This window comes from Thamnophis elegans, chromosome 14 (genome assembly GCF_009769535.1).
Source record: "Thamnophis elegans isolate rThaEle1 chromosome 14, rThaEle1.pri, whole genome shotgun sequence".
NCBI lineage: Eukaryota > Metazoa > Chordata > Lepidosauria > Squamata > Colubridae > Thamnophis > Thamnophis elegans.
The window spans coordinates 30,050,776-30,072,067 of record NC_045554.1 but is presented as its reverse complement, the minus strand read 5'-3'; the positions used below and the strand labels follow the sequence as shown (position 1 = coordinate 30,072,067).

Sequence of the window (21,292 nt, the reverse complement as noted above, 5' to 3'; positions counted from 1 at the left end):
GGCTCTGGCACACGAGAAGTTCACAAAGTAAGTAATCTCCTGTAGTGATGTAAACTGGGTTGACCTAGCCTTTGACAACGCAGAAGTTTCGAAACTTTGCGATATGCTCTTCATTGTAAAGGCTAAAAAGAGACACCCTCCACCCACTACACCTTCTCCATTGATAAAAATGGAGAGACACAACTCCGGATCTTCCTCTGCCACTCAAAAACATCACACGTCCCTCAAGGACCGTTCTGTCAGCAGGAGCATCCAATCTGGACTGTTGTAGGATTTTCTTAGCTGCGCTGTTTTGGCTCCCGGTTCAGCAGGATCCATTAGACAAGAACTTTCTTTCCCTGGAATAATTTCCAAGAAGGAGGCTCAAAAGTCAGGGCTGTGAAACTCCCGGCCCACGGGCCAGATGCGTCACATGCTGGGTACGTCCATGCCCGGTTTAGCGAAGGGGGAAAAAGTCCCGATACGTCACATGACGCTGCCATCTTCATTATACATTATAACTATAAAAATAACACAAACACACATCCTTCACATTCTATACAATTAAATTGAAAACCCCTGATATTGCATTAATATTGCACCATACCGTAGAATTCAATATAGTTCCTGCCCTGGGATAGAAGCTGTTTTTCAGGCTATTTCCCTTGTTTTTATTGTCCTGTACCGGCTGCCAGATGGTAATAGTTCAAAAAAAAAAGGGGGTGCCCAGGATGAGATGGATCTTTAAGAACGTTTTGAAATTTCTCAAGGCATCGGGAGCTATAAAGCTCTTCCAAAGAGGGGAGAGGGCAACCCATGATCCTCTGGGCAATGGCGTTGACCCTCTGGAGCGCTCTCCTATCTGCCACTGTGCAATTGGCAAACCATATGCAGGTGCAGTAAATTAAAATGATGGAAGTGATGATGGAAGGATGCTTTATCAGTCCGCTGGAGCAAGTCAGGAAGAGAGTTTCTAGACCAGCCATTTAACTTCAATGCTTGTTTCCTACATGCAAGGAATTGCAGAATCATAGGTCTTGGCGAGACATTTATAAGCTAAGGAGAATAGGACAAGAGAATCCTGATGATGATGTTACTTAGTCTGTTAACGAAATGTTCAGAAACTAAATTGAAACAAACTTGGAGAGCAAACCACTGTCCCAATAAATCTTCTTGTCCAACTCCCTGCCCACAGCCGAAATCCTTATCACATCCTGGACAAACGAATCAAGGATTCCAGGCATTCTCCTTCCCATGCATAGAATTCCCCTTTGGCTTACATCCAAAGGTTTGTGGTCTCAAGAGGTCTCTAGCTGTTGATCTGTCTGGCAAAAAGAAGCTGCAGGATGGGGAAGGGATCTCCAGGCGTTCAAACCCCCACGTTTTCCAATCCCAAGGGTTTAAAGTCCTTAACTAACAAACTAACTAGGCTGTCAGAAGACCTTTTCCCACTGTGTCAAGCCCCAGTTCAGTAGAACCTCATTGTCCCCTCCGCATTTCCTTGTAACTTTTCACTTTGCACATAATCAAAATGAAATGCAACAGCTGTACTCTGTGTTTCTTTGGAAATGACCAGCTTCTTTCTCTCCCCCCCCCCCTGTCTTTTTTTTTTCTTTTTGTCTGTTTCCAGGGAGCTGAAGTACGTCATTCAAAGATTCGCGGAAGACCCAAGACAAGAAGTAAGTTTTCTGTCCAGTACAGCACCAAAAGTTTTGTTTGTCAAGACTTTCAGGCTGTAAATTGCTTGGAGTTCCATGATGCAGTCGTCCTCTCAGCTTTGATATGGTTCTTCAAAAGACTTTTTGGAGTCTTCTGCTGCCTTCTTAGAAATGATTTCATGCCTCTTTGTGTCAACATGAAACACGGTTTGGATATCTCGGAACTTTGGCTGGAATGGCTGCATCTGGAGCTTTCAGTGTAAAATGAATGCTCCAGACAGATGCCTCCCATCTCTTGAAAAACAGAGAGTGAACATTTCAACCCTTGTTTGCGTCATAAAAATGCTCGTTGTTGTGATGGTGGCATGCACAAATGGGTATTTATGTCCACATTGGTTTCAAATGTGGATGGATGGATGGATGGATGGATGGATGGATGGATGGATGGATGGATGGATGGATGGATGGATAGGTGAATGCATGGATGGATGAATGAATGGATGGATGGATAGGTGAATACATGGATGCATGCATGGATGGATAGGTGAATGGATGGATGGATGGGTGGATGGATAGGTGGATGGATAGGTAGATGTAGGGATGGATGGATAGGTAAATGCATAGATGGATGAATGAATGGATGGATGGATAGGTGAATACATGGATGCATGCATGGATGGATAGGTGAATGTGTGGATGGATGGATGGATGGATGGATGGATGGATGGATGGATGGATGGATGGATGGATGGATGGATGGATGGATGGATGGATGGATGGATAGGTGAATGCGTGGATGGATGGATGAATAGATGGATGGATGGATAGGTGGATAGGTGAATACATGGATGCATGCATGGATGGATAGGTGAATGTGTGGATGGATAGATGGATGGATAGGTGGATGGATAGGTAGATGTAGGGATGGATGGATAGGTGAATGCATGGATGGATGGATGGATGGATGGATGGATGGATGGATGGATGGATGGATGGATGGATGGATGGATGGATGGATAGGTGAATACATGGATGCATGAATGGATGGATGGATGGATGGATGGATGGATGGATGGATGGAAAGGTGGATGGATAGGTAGATGTAGGGATGGATGGATAGGTGAATGCATGGATGGTTAGATAGATGAATGCATGGATGGATGCATGGATTTGTGGATGGATGATCAATCAACATAAGAGGGCATATTTGTGTTGAGCACTCAGGACAGAGTGCCAATATTTTAAAACATCTGTATGGCGAACTGAATTCTTCATAAACCCCAGACCTACAGTGGGTGGGTAACTGCAACAGATACATCAAACTTTCACTTGCAGGAGACAAAGTCTTCTTCTCATTCCTTCCCATCAGCTCCAGGGTTGAGATCACAGGGTCTATTTTGCAGATTCCTTGCCCTGCTGCAGATTAGAAGAAAAGTGTTCCAGTGGAACACCGGGTGCCTAATCAGGAGCAAGGAAGAACACCTTCTATTGCTGAGCTGAGTACCCATCCAATGAGAAGGAATGTCTCTTCCTGCAAGGCTGGAGCATCTTATACTGCACCTCCTAGTAGCCTCATCATCAGGAGCAACCAAGAGGGATGCTGGGAACAGTATCTGAGCAGCATCTAGAGCTCCACAGGTCTCCACCTTTCTCCCTCCTTTCTCTGCAGAATTATTTTGAAGGCCACCTTCTCATGTGTCTTCCTTCTTCTACCAGGTCCATTCCTGTTTGCTGAGTGTGAGGGCCGGCAAGGATGGCTGGTTCCAACTCTACAGCCCCGGTGGCGTGGCATGTGATGATGATGGGGAACTGTTTGCCAGTATGGTAGGTGCCAGTTCTTCAGAGTCTCTTTTGTTGTCATGTACGCTTTCCAAGGTGATCCAGATAGGAAACACAACCAGATCAGCTAGTTCAATTTGGTGGTTTTATTTGTATTTATTTTATTTAGTTTGTCAAACATGTACAAGATAACAGGTATAGGTGTAAGCATGGAAATGAACACAGGAAATGGGTACAAATAAATGGGGACAGTAGGACAGGGATGGTAGGCACGCTGGTGTCCTTATGCACGCCCCCTTACAGACCTCTTAGGAAAGGGGTGAGGTCAACAGTAGGCAGTTTAAAGTTGAAGATATGGGGGTTTGATGAAGTAACAACCGAGTCAGGTAGAGCATTCCAGGCATTGACCCCTCTGTTCCTGAAGTCGTATTTTCTGCAGTCGAGTTTGGAGCAGTTAGCCTTGAGTTTGTATCTATTGTTTGCCATGTATTATTGAGGTTGAAGCTGAAGTAGTCATTGACAGGTAGGACGTTGTAGCAGACAATTTTGTGTACTATGCTTAGGTCAGACCGTAGGCGGCGTAGTTCAAGGTTGTCCAAGCCCAAAATTTCTACAAAAATATAAGTCTACATTGACAGAATCTTGCAAGTCTCAAAGAACATCTCCCCCCCCCCCTACCTTTACAGCTTAAGGAACTAGGGAGGATCCCTTCTGAGATGTTTACCTGCTCCCATTCTTTTTGTGGGCTATTGCCTTTTGTCCCACCACTCCCCTGGCTGTGATTCTTCCCCCAGTCGTCCACTTAACATTACGGTCTGATTGCATTCACAATATATCAAACTTAACAGTTCTTGTGCTAGATATGGGATACCCATTCACTCATCTTTCTAAAGTCTACATCTTCACAAAGGAGAGACAAATACTCCACATTACGTACAGACAAAGATTCCCCCCCCCCCCGGAGCTGGAGAAAAAAAGGTTTTGGTCCTTTTAGAACAAGAGCAGAAGTTGGGCACCAAAAGTAGATGAAGGAACAAAGAATCTCCTAAGATTGGAAGTCACAAGAAATTCAAAAGAGAAGCAAGTTGACTTTTTGTTTTAAGAATTGACTTGTCTATACCAAGTTACCTATTTTCTTAGAGATAGAACAAGAGCCGTGGTGGCGCGGTGGTTAGAATGCAGTATTGCAGGCTAATTCACTCCTCACTGCCAGGAGTTCGATCCTGACTGGCTCAAGGTTGACTCAGCCTTCCATCCTTCCAAGGTGGGTAAAATGAGGACCCAGATTGTTGGGGGCAAGAGGCTGACTCTGTAAATCGCTTAGAGAGGGCTGTAAAAGTACTGTGAAGCAGTATATAAGTCTGTGCTATTGCTCTTATCCATCCATCCATCCATCCATCCATCCATCCATGGTGTGCAGTGATTAGAATGCAGTATTGCAGGCTAACTCTGCCAACTTCCAGCAGTTCAATCCTCACCAGGCTCAAGGTCGACTCATTGTTCCATCCTTCTGAGGTGGGTAAAATGAGGAGCCAGATTGTTGGGGGCAAGAGGCTGACTGTGTAAACTGCTTAGAGAGGGCTGTGAAGTCCGAGAAGTGGTATATAAGTCTAAGTGTGATTGCTCAGGAAGGAAGGAAGGAAGGAAGGAAGGAAGGAAGGAAGGAAGGAAGGAAGGAAGGAAGGAAGGAAGGAAGGAAGGAAGAAAAGAAAGAAGGAAGGAAGGAAGGAAGGAAGTTAGGTGGTGGCGCAGAGGTTAGAGTGCTGTATTGCAGGCTAACTGCCCACAGCCAGGAGTTCAAGCCTGACCATCTCGAGGTTGACTCAGCCTTCCGCCCTTCCAAGATGGGTAAAATGAGGACCCAGATTGTTGGGGATAAGCTGGCTCTGTAAACCACTTAGAGAGGGCTGTAAAGCACTGTGAAGCAGTATATAAGTCTAAGTGCTACTGCTATTGTTAAGGGTAATCAGAAGACTAGAATTTTCAACTTACAGCATTCCTTCCCTAAAACGTTTTCCAAACACGTAACTCCAACACTTACCATTTCATGCTGGGTTGAGAGCAATAGTAAATTCCACATATCCGGAAAACATTAATTTAGGGAAGTCTGGACTGGTTTTAAAACATTCTTGCAAGATTTGGCCATTTGCCTTCTTGGCTACATTGGAAAGAGGTGCAAAAGATGTTTTGTGTGTGTTTGTGTTTTCCTCACTTGAACCTTCCTTTCTCCTTCAGGTTCACATTTTAATGGGCTCCTGCTACAAGACAAAAAAGTTTCTGCTTTCCTTGGCTGAGAACAAACTGGGCCCCTGCATGTTGCTGGCACTGAGAGGCAACCAAACCATGGTGGAGGTAAGGCTGCCGTTACCCCTTGCTCAAGGGGTAGCAAGGAAGCAGATATTCCATGCCTGCATTTGGTCTGTCCTTCCTTTGAAAAATTAATATCCCAACCATGAACAGATTAACAGATTAACAGAGTTGAAAGGGACCTTGCAGGTCATCTAGTCCAACCCCCTGCCCAAGCAGGAGACCCTACATCTGCCTCTGCCTGGGATCGAACTCCTGATTGTGAGGCGAGAGCACTCAGGGAGAGAAGCAGCGATCACAAGCTTTAAAGACACCGCAGATCGACGGTGAATGGTGCAAACGTATCTATCTCTACTCAGAAGTAGTAGATCTGATTGTATTTAGTGGGATTCTCTTCCAGTGAATGGGAGAGATGGTGCGACAGGATAGGTCAGTGATGAGGAACCTTTTTGGCACCGAGGGCCGAAAAGGTTGTGTGGAAACATCGCGCACGCGGCCCTCATCAGAGCCACACTCTGGAAAAGCTAAACTTCCGGGTTCTAGTGTGCATGGGCACCCAATGATCAGCTGGACAGCAGGCATACGCACACTGTTTTTCGGCCCTGCTGCGTGTGCGAAGAACAGCTGACCGTCGTGTGTGCATACTTGCCAGAAACCCCAAAGACAAACAGGCAAGGCTGAGCCTGCCGAATGACACGGCTTTGCGTGCCACTTTGGGCACATGTGCATGGGTTCTCCATCATGGGGATAGATAAAGGGTTCAAGTGGATTGGGAAAGAATTTGGAACACAAATTATAAACTAACACGATCAGCAGCACTTAAAGAAAATATATACAAAATGTTTTATCGTTGGCATTTATCACCAACAAGATTGGCTAAAATGTACCCAAACATGAAGGCGACCTGCTGGAAGTGTAAAAAAGTACAAGGGACTTTTTATCACATACCCTGCCCAAAAACACAAAAATATTGGACAAAAATTTGGAAATGGGTGCAAGAAATTACAGGAGAGCAGATAAAATACAAACCCGAAATCTTTCTCCTGGGAATAATCAAAGGGAAATATACAAAGAAAATTAAGTACATATTAACACATCTGCTAACTACAGCTAGAATAGCATTTGCCCAATGCTGGAAACAAAATAATATCCCCTCGGACGAATTAGTAATAAAAAAAAAACTTTGGATTGTGCAGAGATGGACAAATTAACACTGAAATTAAAAGATGAAGAAGAATCTGAAGATTATGAAATTTGGAACAATTGGTACAAATGGCTGCAAAACAGGAACAAAATTAATTAAGTCGAAAAACAATATATAAATATATATATAGAACTGTGTATAAAGGTGTGTAAATATAGAAGCAAAATATTATATACATGTTCAGGTAGGTTGACATAACAGTGTTGATGTAATGACTGTAAGGTGTTGTAGAAGGGAAAAATAATTTAAAAAATCTGCAAGGGTTGAAGCCCTTGGAAATCAATGGATTTGGGACCACTCACTCAGCCCAGGGTCCTTTTGAGAAAAATTGGAAGGGGGAAGAACTAGAGCAAAAATGGGACATAAATTTAGGTACCAATGAGGAAATAAAGCATCGGAATCTCAGTGTGGCAAGAAAAGGAAACTTTTTTAAAAAAAGCAGATGCCCAATGCAACCCTAGAAATCAGAGGATATAATGTCACGAAATGCCAATGGAAATTAGACTTGCATTTCTCCTTAATAGAACAATCACAAAAGTTACTCTTTCCTTGGGCATCTTAACAAGAGGATTCTCAGCCCTCTCCCATTTTTGGATCTATACTTCCAAGAGTTCTTCTCTTCTGGTGTCTCCAGATATTACCACTTCCACTATCCAGACTTTTTTGCCTTTTTTAAAAAAATCAACAATGGTTAAATCTGAGGTATTACGTGGCAAGTGCTTGTCCATTTGACAAAGTCTGTTTATAGTTCCTGATACCAATAAAGGAGAATATTTGTAGCCCAGGGTTGACATCATAAGTCCTTGGTGCTCTCTGAGCTTGGTTTTTTTCTTGGAGATGTTTCATTACCTAACTAGGTAACATCATCATTCTAGTCACTAATTACTAGCACTGATGATGTTACTGAGTTTGTGGGGGGATGAAATATCTGCAAGAAAACAACCAAGTTCAGAGAACACCAAAACCCCACATTTCTCCTCCTCCTCCTCCTCCTCCTCCTCCTCCTCCTCCTCCTCCTCCTCCTCTTCCTCCCCCCCTCCCCCTCTACTCCACTCCTTGTTAGCACTGATGATGTTACTGAATTTGGGGGGATGAAATATCTGCAAGAAAACAACCAAGTTCAGAGAACACCAAAACCCCACATTTCTCCTCCTCCTCCTCCTCCTCCTCCTCCTCCTCCTCCCACTCCACTCCTTTCTAGCACTGATGATGTTACCAAGTTTGGGGGATGAAATGTCTGCAACAAAACTACCAAGTTCAGAGAACACCAAAACCCCATATTTGTCTTCCTTCCCCTGGACCTCTCCTCTTGTTGCTCCTGCTCCTGCTCCTCTTCCTCCTCCTGCTCCTCTTCCTCCTCCTGCTCCTCCTCCACCCCACTCCTTCCTAGCACTGATGATGTTACCTAGTTTGGGGAATGAAACATCTACAAAAAAACCCACCAAACTCAGAGAGCAACCAATGGCTCCTCGTGGACCCTACCTTACGGGAGCGGGAAGCAGGCAAGGAACTAGTCCGGACCGTGCTGTGAGCCTTCCTCCCGTGATGGTCCCTCCTTTCTTTCTCCTTGTCTCTCAGATCCTTTGCCTGATGCTGGAGTACAACATCATTGAGAACAAGGACACGCAGCTTCAGATCATCTCAACCCTCGAGAGTACTGATGTGGGGAAGAAAATGTACGAGCAGCTTTGCGACCGACAGAGGGAACTCAAAGAGCTGGTGAGCGTCTCGGATTTATATTCCATTTCTCTCCTTCAGAAGAGCAGGTGTTACCTGGTTTTCTTCATGGGATCCATACATAGGGTATAATATACGTTGAAGCCCATTTCAAGACGCCTTTGAGTTAAGATTTGGCTCCTGCTGACCATGTGAATATGGGGTAGCTTTGTGGTTTGATATGCAGTTCTAGCCTCCTAGAACTGAATGTCAAACCAGACATACAGTTTGTTTCCTGATGTTCTCCCATCCAAGAATTGGCCAGGTGTGGTCCTCCTTAGCTTTTTCATGATCCACCCAAATTGGCTAGATTCTGCCACCTGCTGGTCGGTCAGAATTTCCACACATTATAAGAACAGACCAGAAGTCTAGTGAGGAAGTCACAGTCAGTCAGTCAGTTACCATATTTTTTGGACTATAAGATGCACCAGAGTATAAGACACACCAAGATTTGTAAGAGCTAATTTTTTTAAAAAAAAAGTTTTTGCACTGTGCAGGCCTCCCAAACCCTCTGCGCGCCTCATTTTTTGTAAAAAACGCAGTCTGCAGAGAGTTTGAGAGTCCTGCAAAATGCTCCTTGGAACTTGGGGGGGGGGGGGGGCCAAAAATGAGTAAAAAAACAGCCCATTTTTTGTGAAAATGGGCCTGTTTTTTGCAAAAAAAAAACCAAACCAGGGCATCCATAGGCTTTGGAAGGCTTGTAGAATGCTCCTGGGGATGGGGAAATGAGCAAAAAAACAGCCTGTTTTTCACTCGTTTTGCCCTCCCCAGCTCCCAGGAGCACTTTGCAGGCCTCCCAAACCTTTTGCACATCCATTTTTGGGAAAAACGGGATGCGCAGAGGTGGGGTTTCGGGAAGCCAAAAATGCTGTATTCAGTGTATAAGACGTACCTAGATTTTCACCCCCTTTTGGGGGGAAAAGGTGCGTCTTATACTCCGAAAAATACAGTAGTTAGTTACTACTAGACTGATGTGTCACCTAACAAGTCTAGAGGAAACTTGGGATGGCTTATAAATTAGTTTAATTGCTTAAACCACTGAAGTGTATTCAAAGTGGACTCTTAAACAACCATATTTTTTTTAATAATCTTTTAATACTCGGCTAGGTATGTCCATGCACTTTTCCATTTCAACCCTTTGTTATAGTTAATATTTTCCATTTGAGGCCACCCAACTGCACGTTATCCCTAGGTGACTTGCAGTTTAAAAGGAATGAAAAAGAAAACCACCAATATCAAAGAAAAGGGAATGCTACCAACTGGGGCACTGTCCCTGTGATACAGAAAAGATCAAAAGGATAACCCCATCCTAATTCGAAAGCTTAGAAGAAGCAGATTTGGGGCAATTTCAAAAAAAATCAGAAAGGTGGGAGCAGTATGGATGTTGGGCGGGGGAAGTATCATTCCAGAGGGCCGGAAGCATCACGGAGAAGACATTTGATATCCATTGAGGGATGTACTTCTATGTCTTTGCTCATGCTATTTAGCACTGAGTTGGGGCAATGATAAAAAGAGGCCATTATGTTCATCATGGGGGAGTCCGACCTTGGCAATTTTTAAGATCTGTGGACTTCAAACTCTCAGAATTCCCCAGCCAGCCTGGGAGTTGAAGTCCACAGGTCTTAAAAGTTGCCAAGGTTGAACACGCCTGTTGTAGAGAGAAGGTGTGGACTTGAACTCTGGACCTTGTGCAGACTCCAGCCTATGCTTCACTACTGTAGATCCACAGTTGTCACATTTGTAAGCGATGAATCTGTTCTTTTGCAGCAAAGGAAAGGCGGCCCCACCAGGCTAACACTGCCATCAAAATCCACGGTGAGTCTCCCCCTCCTGAATCTCAGTGGGAGCCTGAGCCTGTGCGACGCAGTTTTCAGAGTGGAACTGCCTCGGATAGCATCCATCCTTTTCCACTCTTCTTAGCGGGTCTAGGGGCCGTGATTGGGGAATCTATGGCACGCGAGCCACAGGTAGCACGCAAAGCCCTCTCTATGGGCACACGAGCCGTCGCCCCACCTTGGTTCCACCACGCATGCACACGGCCCTCCTGCCAGCCAGCTGATTTACGGGTTTCTATTGTGCATGCACGGGGGCGGGGCGCATATGGGACATGAGCGCCCATGCTTGGGGACGGGGGGTTGCATACGCAGGGGTGGGGGGGAGTGTGGGGGGGTGTTTGGCCCACCCCCGTAGCCCATTTTTGCTCCCAGGAGGCTACAGGGAGGCCTACAAGGCCCAAAATAGGGCAGTGGGGGCGCGTGGGGTGTGTGTGTGTGTGTGTGTATGTGTCAAGCACACTGTGTATTATGGGTGTGGGCGGATCCTTCACAGATTCTTCTCGAGAGCTAGGACTTAAAGGTCCAAAGTGGGATAATTTGAGGCTACCCACATGTGCCTTAAGTGAGAGGTTATTTATTCAATGAATTCTTGACTGTCCATTCTCAAGAGTCTTCCCCAACAACAAGGTCCATAAGCATCAGTGTCTTCCTATCATTAAACGCCAACTTTTGCTTCCGGGGGGGGGGGGGGTTGTGTGTTTCAAAGGAATTACCATTCTTTGCACAATTCCAGTATTGGGCATTATATAGAAGGCATGTACGGTACAAATTGTAGAATTAGAGACTCCTCTGCCAATCATCATCATTTTGTTTTAACAACCGCATAATCCCTTGCAGGGTGGGGTCTGGGCAACTGAATGGAGCTAGCAGAGTGTTTTAATGGCCAGATGCCCTTCCCTGTCGCCAATGCGAAGGTTTGTTCAGCAGATATATTCTGTGCCCAGAGAGAGAAATATCTGCCTCTACCTAGGATTGAACTCACAGTCTCCTGATTGTGAGGTGAGAGCTCCATCTCTAGGCCATTGCATCACTCCGGAGACTCCTCTGCCTATGCCATGCCCTATTTCTCTAAAAGGGGGGGGGGAGTTTCCTTGACTGATCTCTGCAATCTTTTTACTTTTTTAGGATGCGGACCTGGCTCGTCTCTTAAGCTCGGGCTCTTTTGGGAATTTGGAGAACCTCAGCCTGGCCTTCACCAACGTCACAAGTGCCTGTGCAGAGTATCTAATTAAACTGCCTTCACTCAAGCAGCTGAACCTGTGGTCCACTCAGGTATGGGCTGTGCAAGCCACCCTGGGCAGGGAAGTTTGTGCTCACTCAAACCGAGTGTCAGGGTTCCAGATAGCATCCAAAATTAAATCAGAGTCCAAGGCAAAGTACTGCTCAAAGTTCCAATTTATTAAGAGAGCCGTGCTGGCACATCTGGGGAAACCCGAATCTGAAAACTTCTCAGTTTTCCCCACCCACGTTAAAGTTCATGATCTTTCCCCCACACCCACCAGTCCATCACGTGGTCCAATCTCCCACTGCCATGCTGTCAGTTCCACCCATCCAGTTCCGGTCAGGTGCAGAGGTGCCAAGACAAAGGATGACCTTGGTTTTCTAGAAAGGAATTTTGTTTTGGCTACGTAACATTCTTCTCCATGTTATCCCCCCTCCCAATGCCCCACTATAGAAACAGCAGAGTAGAATAGAAGTGTGGCAGGCCAAAGATCCAAGAGGGACATGGCTGCAGGCCTGACACCGGGAGGAGGGAGGGCAACGCATCACCCCAAGAAAAGCTGCTTTCATTCAGGGCAAGCAGCCTAGCCCTCTGAAGGAGATTTCACTCAAATGCATTCCTTCCTCTTTCAAAGTGCGCCTGTTCCACCCACTAGAGCAATGATGGCGAACCTGATGCCGTGCACGCTCGTCTGGGACACAACCCAGAAGAGGAGCTGCCCAGGGGGAATGTGCGCACTGGAAAATGCACTTCTGGTTTCCGGCAGGCGCACCAGCCAGCTAGGCTTCCAGTGACTGGTGCGGATCGGCTGGCTGGCACGCATGGTCACGCCGGAAAATGGAAAAACCAGCGTTTCCCGTTTCCGGCAGTGCCATACACACACAAAGGCCAGCTGATCGTCAGGCATGCATGCGCGCCGGACCCCCGGAACACCTCCAGTGTTGAAGCGTTCACAACCTCTGGAGGCAAGTTTCAGAGAGGCACTTCGTGGTTTCAAAGCATCTTTCTGGAACTCGGTCCAAAACCCATTGCAGTTCTGGGATAAAATCTACTTCAGCATTTTGCTTTCAAAACAAGGGAGGTCTACGCTACCTGAGATGGACTTTTTGGCCCTCCATAATAATCCTACAGGTTTAGAGTTCCAATAAAGGAGGATATTTGTGGCTCAGAGATGAAATGAGAGGCTCTCTGAGCTTGCTTGTTTTCCTGCAGACGTTTCATGGCCTGACCAGGTAACAATCAATGCTGCTGATCAGAAGTGGGTTTTTGCCGGTTCGGGCCAGATCAGGCGAACCAATAGTGGCGGTGGCAGGAGGCTCCGCCCACCCATCCGGGCGTTTCTGCGCAGATGAGCAAACCAGTAGTAAAAAAGAAAAGAAAAGGAAACCCACCACTGCTGCTGATGTTACCTAGTTTGGGTGAGGAAACGCCTGCAAGAAAACAAGCAAACTCAGGTTTAGAGTTCGTTTATTTTGACTGCTGCTTATAAACATCCCTTTTCTCTTTTTCTTTTTTCTTCCCTGGAGTTTGGGGATGCAGGTTTGCGGCTCCTCTCTGAACACCTCACAATGCTTCAAGTGCTCAACTTGTGTGAAACGCCAGTTACCGATGCTGGACTGCTGGCCCTGAGCTGTAAGTGGGGGAAAAAAACTGGTGTAGTGATGGGAAGAGTAGGGACCAATTCAGCGCAGTGCATTAATCAAACTACAGTATCACTCCTCTTCTTTTGGAGGGATTGGGGGGGGGGGAGAGATTTGTAATAGAAGGAGAGAAAGAGAAAAAAAAATTGTTTGCAGCAAATAATAAAGAGAATTGTGTGGTAAAGAGGGTTCCACCACAAATCCGCGAAGCCCTTATCCGCGGAGATATAAGCGCGAAGACTAATTCACGCCATTCGAAGCGCTAAGGAAAAACGCGACCCTACCACGATGACATAATCGCGGAGGGCAAATCCACGCATTCCCAAGCACTCAGTACCCTAAACCTAAACCTAACCCTAAACCTAACCCTAAAACAAACCCTAAAACAAACCCGTAAACCTAATCCTAACCCTTACCTTAATTGAAATCGGCTTTCTGCCGCGGCGCCATTTTAAAACGCCCTTCTGTTGCCGCGCTGTTGTTGCGGTGGTGATGACGCGCGGTGATGACGTCGCGGCTTTAGCGACGCGATTTTATCACTGCTGTTTTGACTAGCGCGGTTTTGTCGTGCCACGGGTAAAGAGAATAGCTTAACACATATATCATCATAATCTTTTAATGAACCTATAATCCTTTGCGGAGTGGAGTCTGGGGCAACTGAATGGAGCTGAGTATTTACTGGCCGGATGCCCTTCCTGTTGTCACTGTGGAGTTTTGTTCATCTGATATTCTCATTGTGCCCAGAGAGAGAAATATCTGCCTCTACCACTCATTAACATAGCCCATACATGAACCACATTAAAAAGATTGGGGGGGGGGGGGAGAGGGAATCAAAATAATCAGTTCATTGCTCCTTGGAATTAATCTTTCCAGGTTTGGCATTATCAAGTGATTGTTTTGCAATTATTTTGCAACTAATGCTGATAATCTCACAAGAATCCGACAGTCAGATTGGATTATTTATCATGGGTTTATTACCCATCTTATAGGAAATCTCATTTTAGATAATAAGTAATATATTTAGATCAAGAACCAGCTGATTTTGGCAAACTCATTCTTTTTTTAAAAAAAAAAAATCAAGATTCTATATCACGCCTTTGTGAAGAAAACATTGCTGGACCATTACTTTATTCTTAAAATAGAATTTTGTTATGGCAAACTTTAACCTTAAGGTATGGCAGCCTGCGATATATAAACTTTAAAACATCTATGAAATCACCGTCATCAGAACTAAAAATAAAACGAATATACATTATTGTCCTGGTTATTTTTTTTTCTCACCAAATGCACTACAGAAGAGGATGATTTTTTACCAGAATCTTTGTAGTTGTTTGCAAAGAGTCAGTTCCAACTTGTTAGCACCTAATCAAATCATAATAGAGCTGGAAGGGACCTTGGAGGTCTTCTAGTCCAACCCCTTTCTCTAACAGGAGACCCTATACCAGTGAGATGGCTGTCCAGCAGTGGTGAAATTCCATTTTTTTACTACCGGTTCTGTAAACTTGGCTTGGTGGGCATGGTGTGGTTTGGTGGGCGTGCAGGGGAAGGATACTGCAAAAAATCTCCATTCCCACCCCACCAGAGGTGGGGTTTTGCCGATTCTCCAAACTACTCAAACTTTCTGCTATTGGTTCTCCAGAACCTGCTGGATTTCACCCCTGCTGTCCAGTCTCTTAAAAATCTCCAGTGATGAAGCACCTACAACTTCTGGAGGCCAGCTGTTCCACTGGTTAATTGTCCTCACTCTTAGGAAGTTTCTCCTTCATTCCAGGTTGCTTCTCTCCTTGATTAGTTTCCACCGATTGGTGCTTTGGGAAATAATTTGACCCCCTCTCCTTTGTGGCTGCCCCTCAAATACTGAAATACTGCTATCTTGTCACCCCTAGTCCGTCTTTCTAGACTAGCCAAACCCAATTCCTGCAAACATTCTTCATACATTTTTGTCTCCAAGCCCTTAATTCTTTAATCAAGGAAAACATAAACTATTGGATCAGCTTTCTGGGCTTAATTTTGGGGACAAACTGATCGAAAATGAAGGGGTCGAGTGCTCTTTAAAGTCCAGATGTTGATTTGGGAAAAGTCTGCAGGATGTCAACTGCTAGTCCTCAACCATTTCCCATTTTTTATGCACACGGTGGCTCAGTGGCTAAGACGCTGAGCTTGTCGATCAGAAAGGTCGGCAATTCGAATCCCTACTGCCGCGTAACAGAGTGAGGCCCCATTACTTGTCCCAGCTTCTGCCAACCTAGCAGTTTGAAAGTATGTAAAAATGCAAGTAGAAAAATAGGAACCACCTTTGGTGGGAAGGTAACAGCGTTCCGTGCGCCTTTGGCGTTTAGTCATGCCGGCCACATGACCACGGAGACGTTTTCGGACAGCGCTGGCTCTTCGGTTTTGAAACGGAGATAAGCACTGCCCTCTAGAGTTGGGAACAACTAGCATGTCTGTGTGAGAGGAACCTTTACATTTTACAAGCTGCATGCAGACCAACATCTTTCTGTGTTTATTTCCTAGCCATGAAAAGCCTCTGTAGTTTAAACATGAACAGCACCAAGCTCTCAGCAGACACCTACGAAGACCTCAAGGTAGGTTGCATTTCTAAAGCATCCTTCATCTTTCTGTAACCAGGTGTTGAGGGCCAGAGTTTTTGGCCAGTGTCGGGGGGACAAAAAGCTAGCTTGCCGAAATTAATTTGCATATTCATTGCTGATACAGTTCTACAGAGGAATCATTGCGTCTGTCCTTTGTACCTCAATAACTGTCTGGTTTGGCACAGCAACCAAACAGGACAGGCACAGACTTCAAGGGATAGTTGGGACTGCAGAAAAAAAAGCAATTGCAACCAGCCTGCCTTCCATTGAGGACCCGTATATTGCATGGGTCGGAAAGAGAGCTGAAAAAATATCTACAGATCCCTCACATCCTAGACATAAACTGCTTCAACTCCTCCCCTCAGGATGCTGCAATACTGCATGCCAAAACAGCCAGACATAAAAATAGCTTATGTCTGGTTCTGCCATCACTCTGCCGAACACTTAATTCCCACAGCACTGTCTCATTTCTCCTCTTTTCTCCTCTTCTCCTGCTATGTTTTCCCATTGTTGTTTGTAACTTAAGATTAATGGTTGCAACTATGATTTATGACCTATTACTGTTGTTTATATGTATACTGAGAGCTTGTGCACCGGGGAAAAGATTCCTTGTGTGCTCAATTACACTTGGCCAATAAAGAATTCTATTCTGTTCTGTTCTATTTTCTTTTCTATTCCATTCTATTTTATATTCTTTTCTATTCTTTTCTTTTCTCTATTCCCTATTATCTTCTATTTTCTATTCTATTTTCTATTCTATTCTATTTTCTATTCTATTCTATTTTCTATTCTATTCTATTTTCTATTCTATTCTATTTTCTATTCTATTCTATTTTCTATTCTATTCTATTTTCTATTCTATTCTATTTTCTATTCTATTCTATTTTCTATTCTATTCTAGTCCAGTCTCTATTCTGTTCTATTTTCTGTTCTATTCTATTATAGTCTAGTCAAGTCTAGTTTCTATTATATTCTATTTTATATTCTATCTTTAGTCCTTTCTATTCTTTTCTCTATACGATTCCCAATTCTGTTCTATTTTCTATTCTATTTTCTATTCTATTCTATTTTCTATTATGTTCTAATTTCTATTCTAGTCTAGTCTAGTTTCTATTATATTCTATTTTCTATTCTATTTTCTACTCTTTTCTATTCTTTTCTATTCTTTTCTATTCTTTTCTCTATTCTATTCCCTATTCTGTTCTATTTTCTATTCTATTCTATTTTCTATTCTATTCTATTTTCTATTCTGTTCTATTTTCTAGTCTAGTCTAGTCTCTATTATATTCTATTTTCTATTCTATTTTCTAGTCTTTTCTATCTTTCCTCTATTCTATTCCCTATTCTGTTCTATTTTCTATTCTATTCTCTATTCTGTTCTATTTTCTAGTCTAGTCTAGTCTCTATTCTGTTCTATTTTAGAGTCCTTATTCCGTTCTATTTTCTCTTCCATTTTCTTTTCTTTTCTATTCTATTCCTTTCTTTTATCTTCTATTCTATTCATTTTAGCAATCAGATTAGATCTTTTTCTCTCCTTTCCCCTCCCCTCCCCTTCCCTGCGCTATCATTATCACTATCCATGTTGGCACAAAGCCATTACACTCAGTCACTATATGCCTGGCACATGACACACACACAGCTCCTCTTTCTTTACAGTTGCCACCTGCGCAGTACATTACAGTAGCTTTAACAAAAAGAACTTGTAGAACAAAAGAAACTGCCTTATCATACAGGCAGCCCTTAATTTAACAACGGGGGCTGTTAAGAGCCCTCGTGTAATGAATTTCTCCATCATTCTTTCTATCTCATCTCCTTTTTTTTTCTTTCCTTTCCTCTCCTACCAGGCTAAACTGCCCAATTTGAAGGAAGTGGACGTTCGCTACACTGAAGCTTGGTGAAAAAAACAAAAAAACCCTCGTGGCGCATTTGTAGAATTTTTTTCTTTTGGACGGGGAGAGAAGAGAATGATTTCTAAACCATTAAAAAAGAAGAAGAAGAAGAAGAAGAGGAGGAGAACTTAGACTTTTGGCGTTTGCCTGTAGAGAGCAGGTTCTGAGGACATCCATATTTTTAGGTGCTCCGTGTGTGAAGTAGTGAAGTATGATTTTTTTTTTCCTCCCCCGAGTTGGATATTCACACACCAGACCTAATTCTTTCAGCTTCGTACTCTCGAATTCAACATCTTTTAAATTAAGGGGTGGGAAGTAAAGAAGGCAAGACTGAATAGCCTGAAGAAGATTTGGGAAGGGGTGGGTGGGTTTGGGGGGGGGGGACGGGGCGGTTTGCTCTTGGTTCTGGTTTGCTCTTTTTTTTTTGTACTTTTTTTAAACTGTGTGTCAAGGTTCCCCCCCCCCTCCCTTTTTTTTTTACACAAGAATATACACCGGATTTTTCAGTTTCCTTTTAACCTTGGCCTTTTCCGTAGATGCTTTCCCATTTCTTCTGTTCTTCAGCGAGAAATAGAAAGGAAAAAAATGAAGAAGAAAAGAAGAATGTAGGCGAAAATCAAGAGCAGAAGCGTTCGCAGCAGCTCATACAATTTTCTTTTCTTCCCTCGTTCATTCGTTCGTTCGTTCCTTTCAATCATTATGCAAAGTGATGTTCTTGTATATACAATTTACATAATACGCCTATTTAAAAAGAAAAAAAAGAAAAAAGGAAGAAAGTTCAGAAAAAAAACAGGTCTGGGACCTGTCTTTTATTTATGAATTGTTAATCCATTGTTTGTTTCATTTTTGTTTTGTTTTGTTTCGTTTCGCGTAGAATACCGTATAAACAACTTTGGCGTCTTTTGGTGGTTGTTGTTGCTCTCAGAAAGACAGAACAAAAGAGAATTCCTCTCCTGTAATATATAAACCCTTGGTCCAGCCCATCTTAACTTTTTTTGGTTTATATACGCCTCGAATTTATTCAACCAGGTGAAAAGAATATACTTGCATAGACCTGGTAATGTGTGTGTGTGTGTGTGTATGTGTGTAGACACACACACACACTCAAACACATGCATACACACGAGCAGAACACTGGGTTGGCTGTTGGGAATAATTTTTTGAATTCCTAAAGCCGCATTTTCAGATTATGCTAGGTGTAGAAAGGAGGGGCAAGCGAAACACTTCCATTTATGTATGTGATTGTTTCTAAGGTTAGAGAAAATGCTTAAGTTTTTATCTAGGAGTGAAGATCGAACGGTCAGCCATTTGGATTAGGATTTCTCAAGCTCTGATTTCTGTTTTATGTCCAAAATTTCACCTTTCCATGCATCCCCTTTTAGGGAGATGTTTCCCACTGGTTCTCTCCCCCCCCCCCCCCAAGATTGGCTCATGTTCACCCTCCTCAGCATGGAGACCCTTCTGCCATATTGGTCTTAGAGCTGAACATCAGCCCCATGGAAAATTCTGGAAACTGCTAGGCCTATTGGGCTACAGGGAGAAGAAGGTTGGTTCAGAATCAATGTGGCCCCTTGAGGTCCGGAGATGGACACTGAATTGTCTTTCCTGTATTCAGTTTCTCAGAGCCTATTTGGTCTCGTGGTCAAGGAACCAGGCTAGAGACTAGAAGGCAGTGAATTCTAGTTCCATCTCGGATATGAAAGCCGGCTGGGTGACTTTGGGCTAGTCTCTCTCTCTCAGCTCAGCCCACAAGGAAAACGAGGAGGAGGAAGGAGTATTAAATACGTTTGCCGGATTAAGCGAGGATGAAAATCTAATAAATAAATCCCCCTGAAAGTATGACCACTATCTTACTTTTCTTCACCCTCTTTTGCAATGACTCAGATCTGTGATAACAGAGGATTTTTTAAAAAGTGGTTTCTTTTATAAATATGCTTTTGGGTTTGTTTTTTCCACGCTTTCTTTCAATGGAACAGCTGTTTCATCCTTGTTTTTTTCTAAAAAAAAAAACAAATAACAAGGCAAAAGTTTTGTCTTATATTCCTTTTCAATGTTACGCAGGTAAATATAAATATTCAGGTTCTTTTAGCGATGTAAGAGATTTTTAAAAAACCAGGTATGCATATAAATACACACGCACGTTCGCGTACATTTAAAAAAACCCTTTGTTTTCTTATTTTCTTTAATGTGGTTGGATAGTTTATTCACATTTTGAATCCCTTGGTTTTCTGAACTCTCTTGTTGACATGGTTTTTATAAAAACCCCACTATTGGTTCAAGTCTTAATCCATATGTTGTGCCACAAAATGTTGCAGGGGTTCGTTCATTGTATTTTTTACCGGAGAGGACGATAACAGGTATGTTTCAAAGAGTGAAGATTGTGCCCCCCTTGTTTTAAATGGGTCCCAAGCACCTTTATATATTAAAAAAAAGGCTCAGTGGTTCAATCGTGCAGCCATCTTGATTCCTTTTTTTCTTTTTTTAAAAACACAGACGCAATCCCACAATTGTTCCTGTTTCTGCCTTAGATCCCTTAAACGATAAAACTCAGTGAGGGGAAGAAAGAGAGAAAAGTAATGCCAACATTTTATCCTTAGCTGCTTTTACTGATGGATTACTACTACTGTTCTGTAGCCATGTTTAACAGAGAAAAAGTTAAAAAAAAAACATGTGGAATAAATTTCAGGCGACAAAAATAAATAAACTGTAACTGAATATCTTTTAGGAGTGTTCACTGCCTTTTTTTTGTCGGCCCAGCCAACCTGTGGGAGTAGAAATTGAAGAGGTTGAAGACGTTCCTGAGAAATTTTAAGCAGAAGCTAGTCTGGTTAAAAGGGTGGCTTAGACGCTGAGCTTATCGATCAGAAAGGTCAGCAGTTCAGCGGTTCAAATCCCTAGTGCCACATAACACAGTGAGCTCCCTTTACTTGTCCCAGCTTCTTCCAACCTAGCAGTTCGAAAGGACGTAAAAAATGCAAGGAGAAAAATAGGGACCACCCTTAGTGGGGAGGTAATAGCGTTCAGTGGACCTTCGGCGTTTAGCCATGCCGGCCACATGACTACAGAGACGTCTTCGGACAGCACTGGCTCTTGGGCTTTGAAACAGAGATGAGCACCACCCCCTAGAGTCAGGAATGACTACCACATATGTTCGAGGGGAACTTTTACCTTTAAGTCATCATGATGGAATGAAAAGCCTTCCATATGATTTCCTTTTGGAAACGGCCTATGAAAGCACTCTCACAGTTTTTACTACCTGTAGACAGACAAGAGGAATTGATCCCCAATAGCTTAAAGGTCACAGAAAGATGTGAAAAAGGCCCCAACTGGATGGGTTGGGCAATTCAAAGTGGCAGGCTGGAAGGTTATAATTTCAGATCGTCTATAGAACTTCAGAACTTCAGTAGTGGTGCTGGTGGTGAGCTAGCAAAGAATATCTAGGAATAGGAGCCATGGTTGCACAGTGGTTAGA

General features: G+C 43.5%; 1 protein-coding gene across 2 annotated transcripts in view; it reads left to right on the top strand.

Moving 5' to 3' along the window:
• The window catches only part of CMIP (c-Maf inducing protein), a 178,681-nt gene extending 158,142 nt beyond the window's left edge, over positions 1–20,539 (top strand). For both annotated transcript variants that reach the window (XM_032230400.1, XM_032230401.1), the window contains 10 exons: positions 1–27; positions 1,610–1,658; positions 3,354–3,461; positions 5,652–5,768; positions 8,506–8,646; positions 10,411–10,458; positions 11,604–11,750; positions 13,227–13,332; positions 15,855–15,925; positions 17,776–20,539. In XM_032230400.1, the coding sequence (XP_032086291.1) occupies positions 1–27; positions 1,610–1,658; positions 3,354–3,461; positions 5,652–5,768; positions 8,506–8,646; positions 10,411–10,458; positions 11,604–11,750; positions 13,227–13,332; positions 15,855–15,925; positions 17,776–17,829 (868 nt within the window). In that variant the 3' untranslated portion in view covers positions 17,830–20,539. The remainder of the gene's footprint in view (positions 28–1,609; positions 1,659–3,353; positions 3,462–5,651; positions 5,769–8,505; positions 8,647–10,410; positions 10,459–11,603; positions 11,751–13,226; positions 13,333–15,854; positions 15,926–17,775) is intronic.
• The last annotated feature ends 753 nt before the right edge of the window (positions 20,540–21,292 follow it).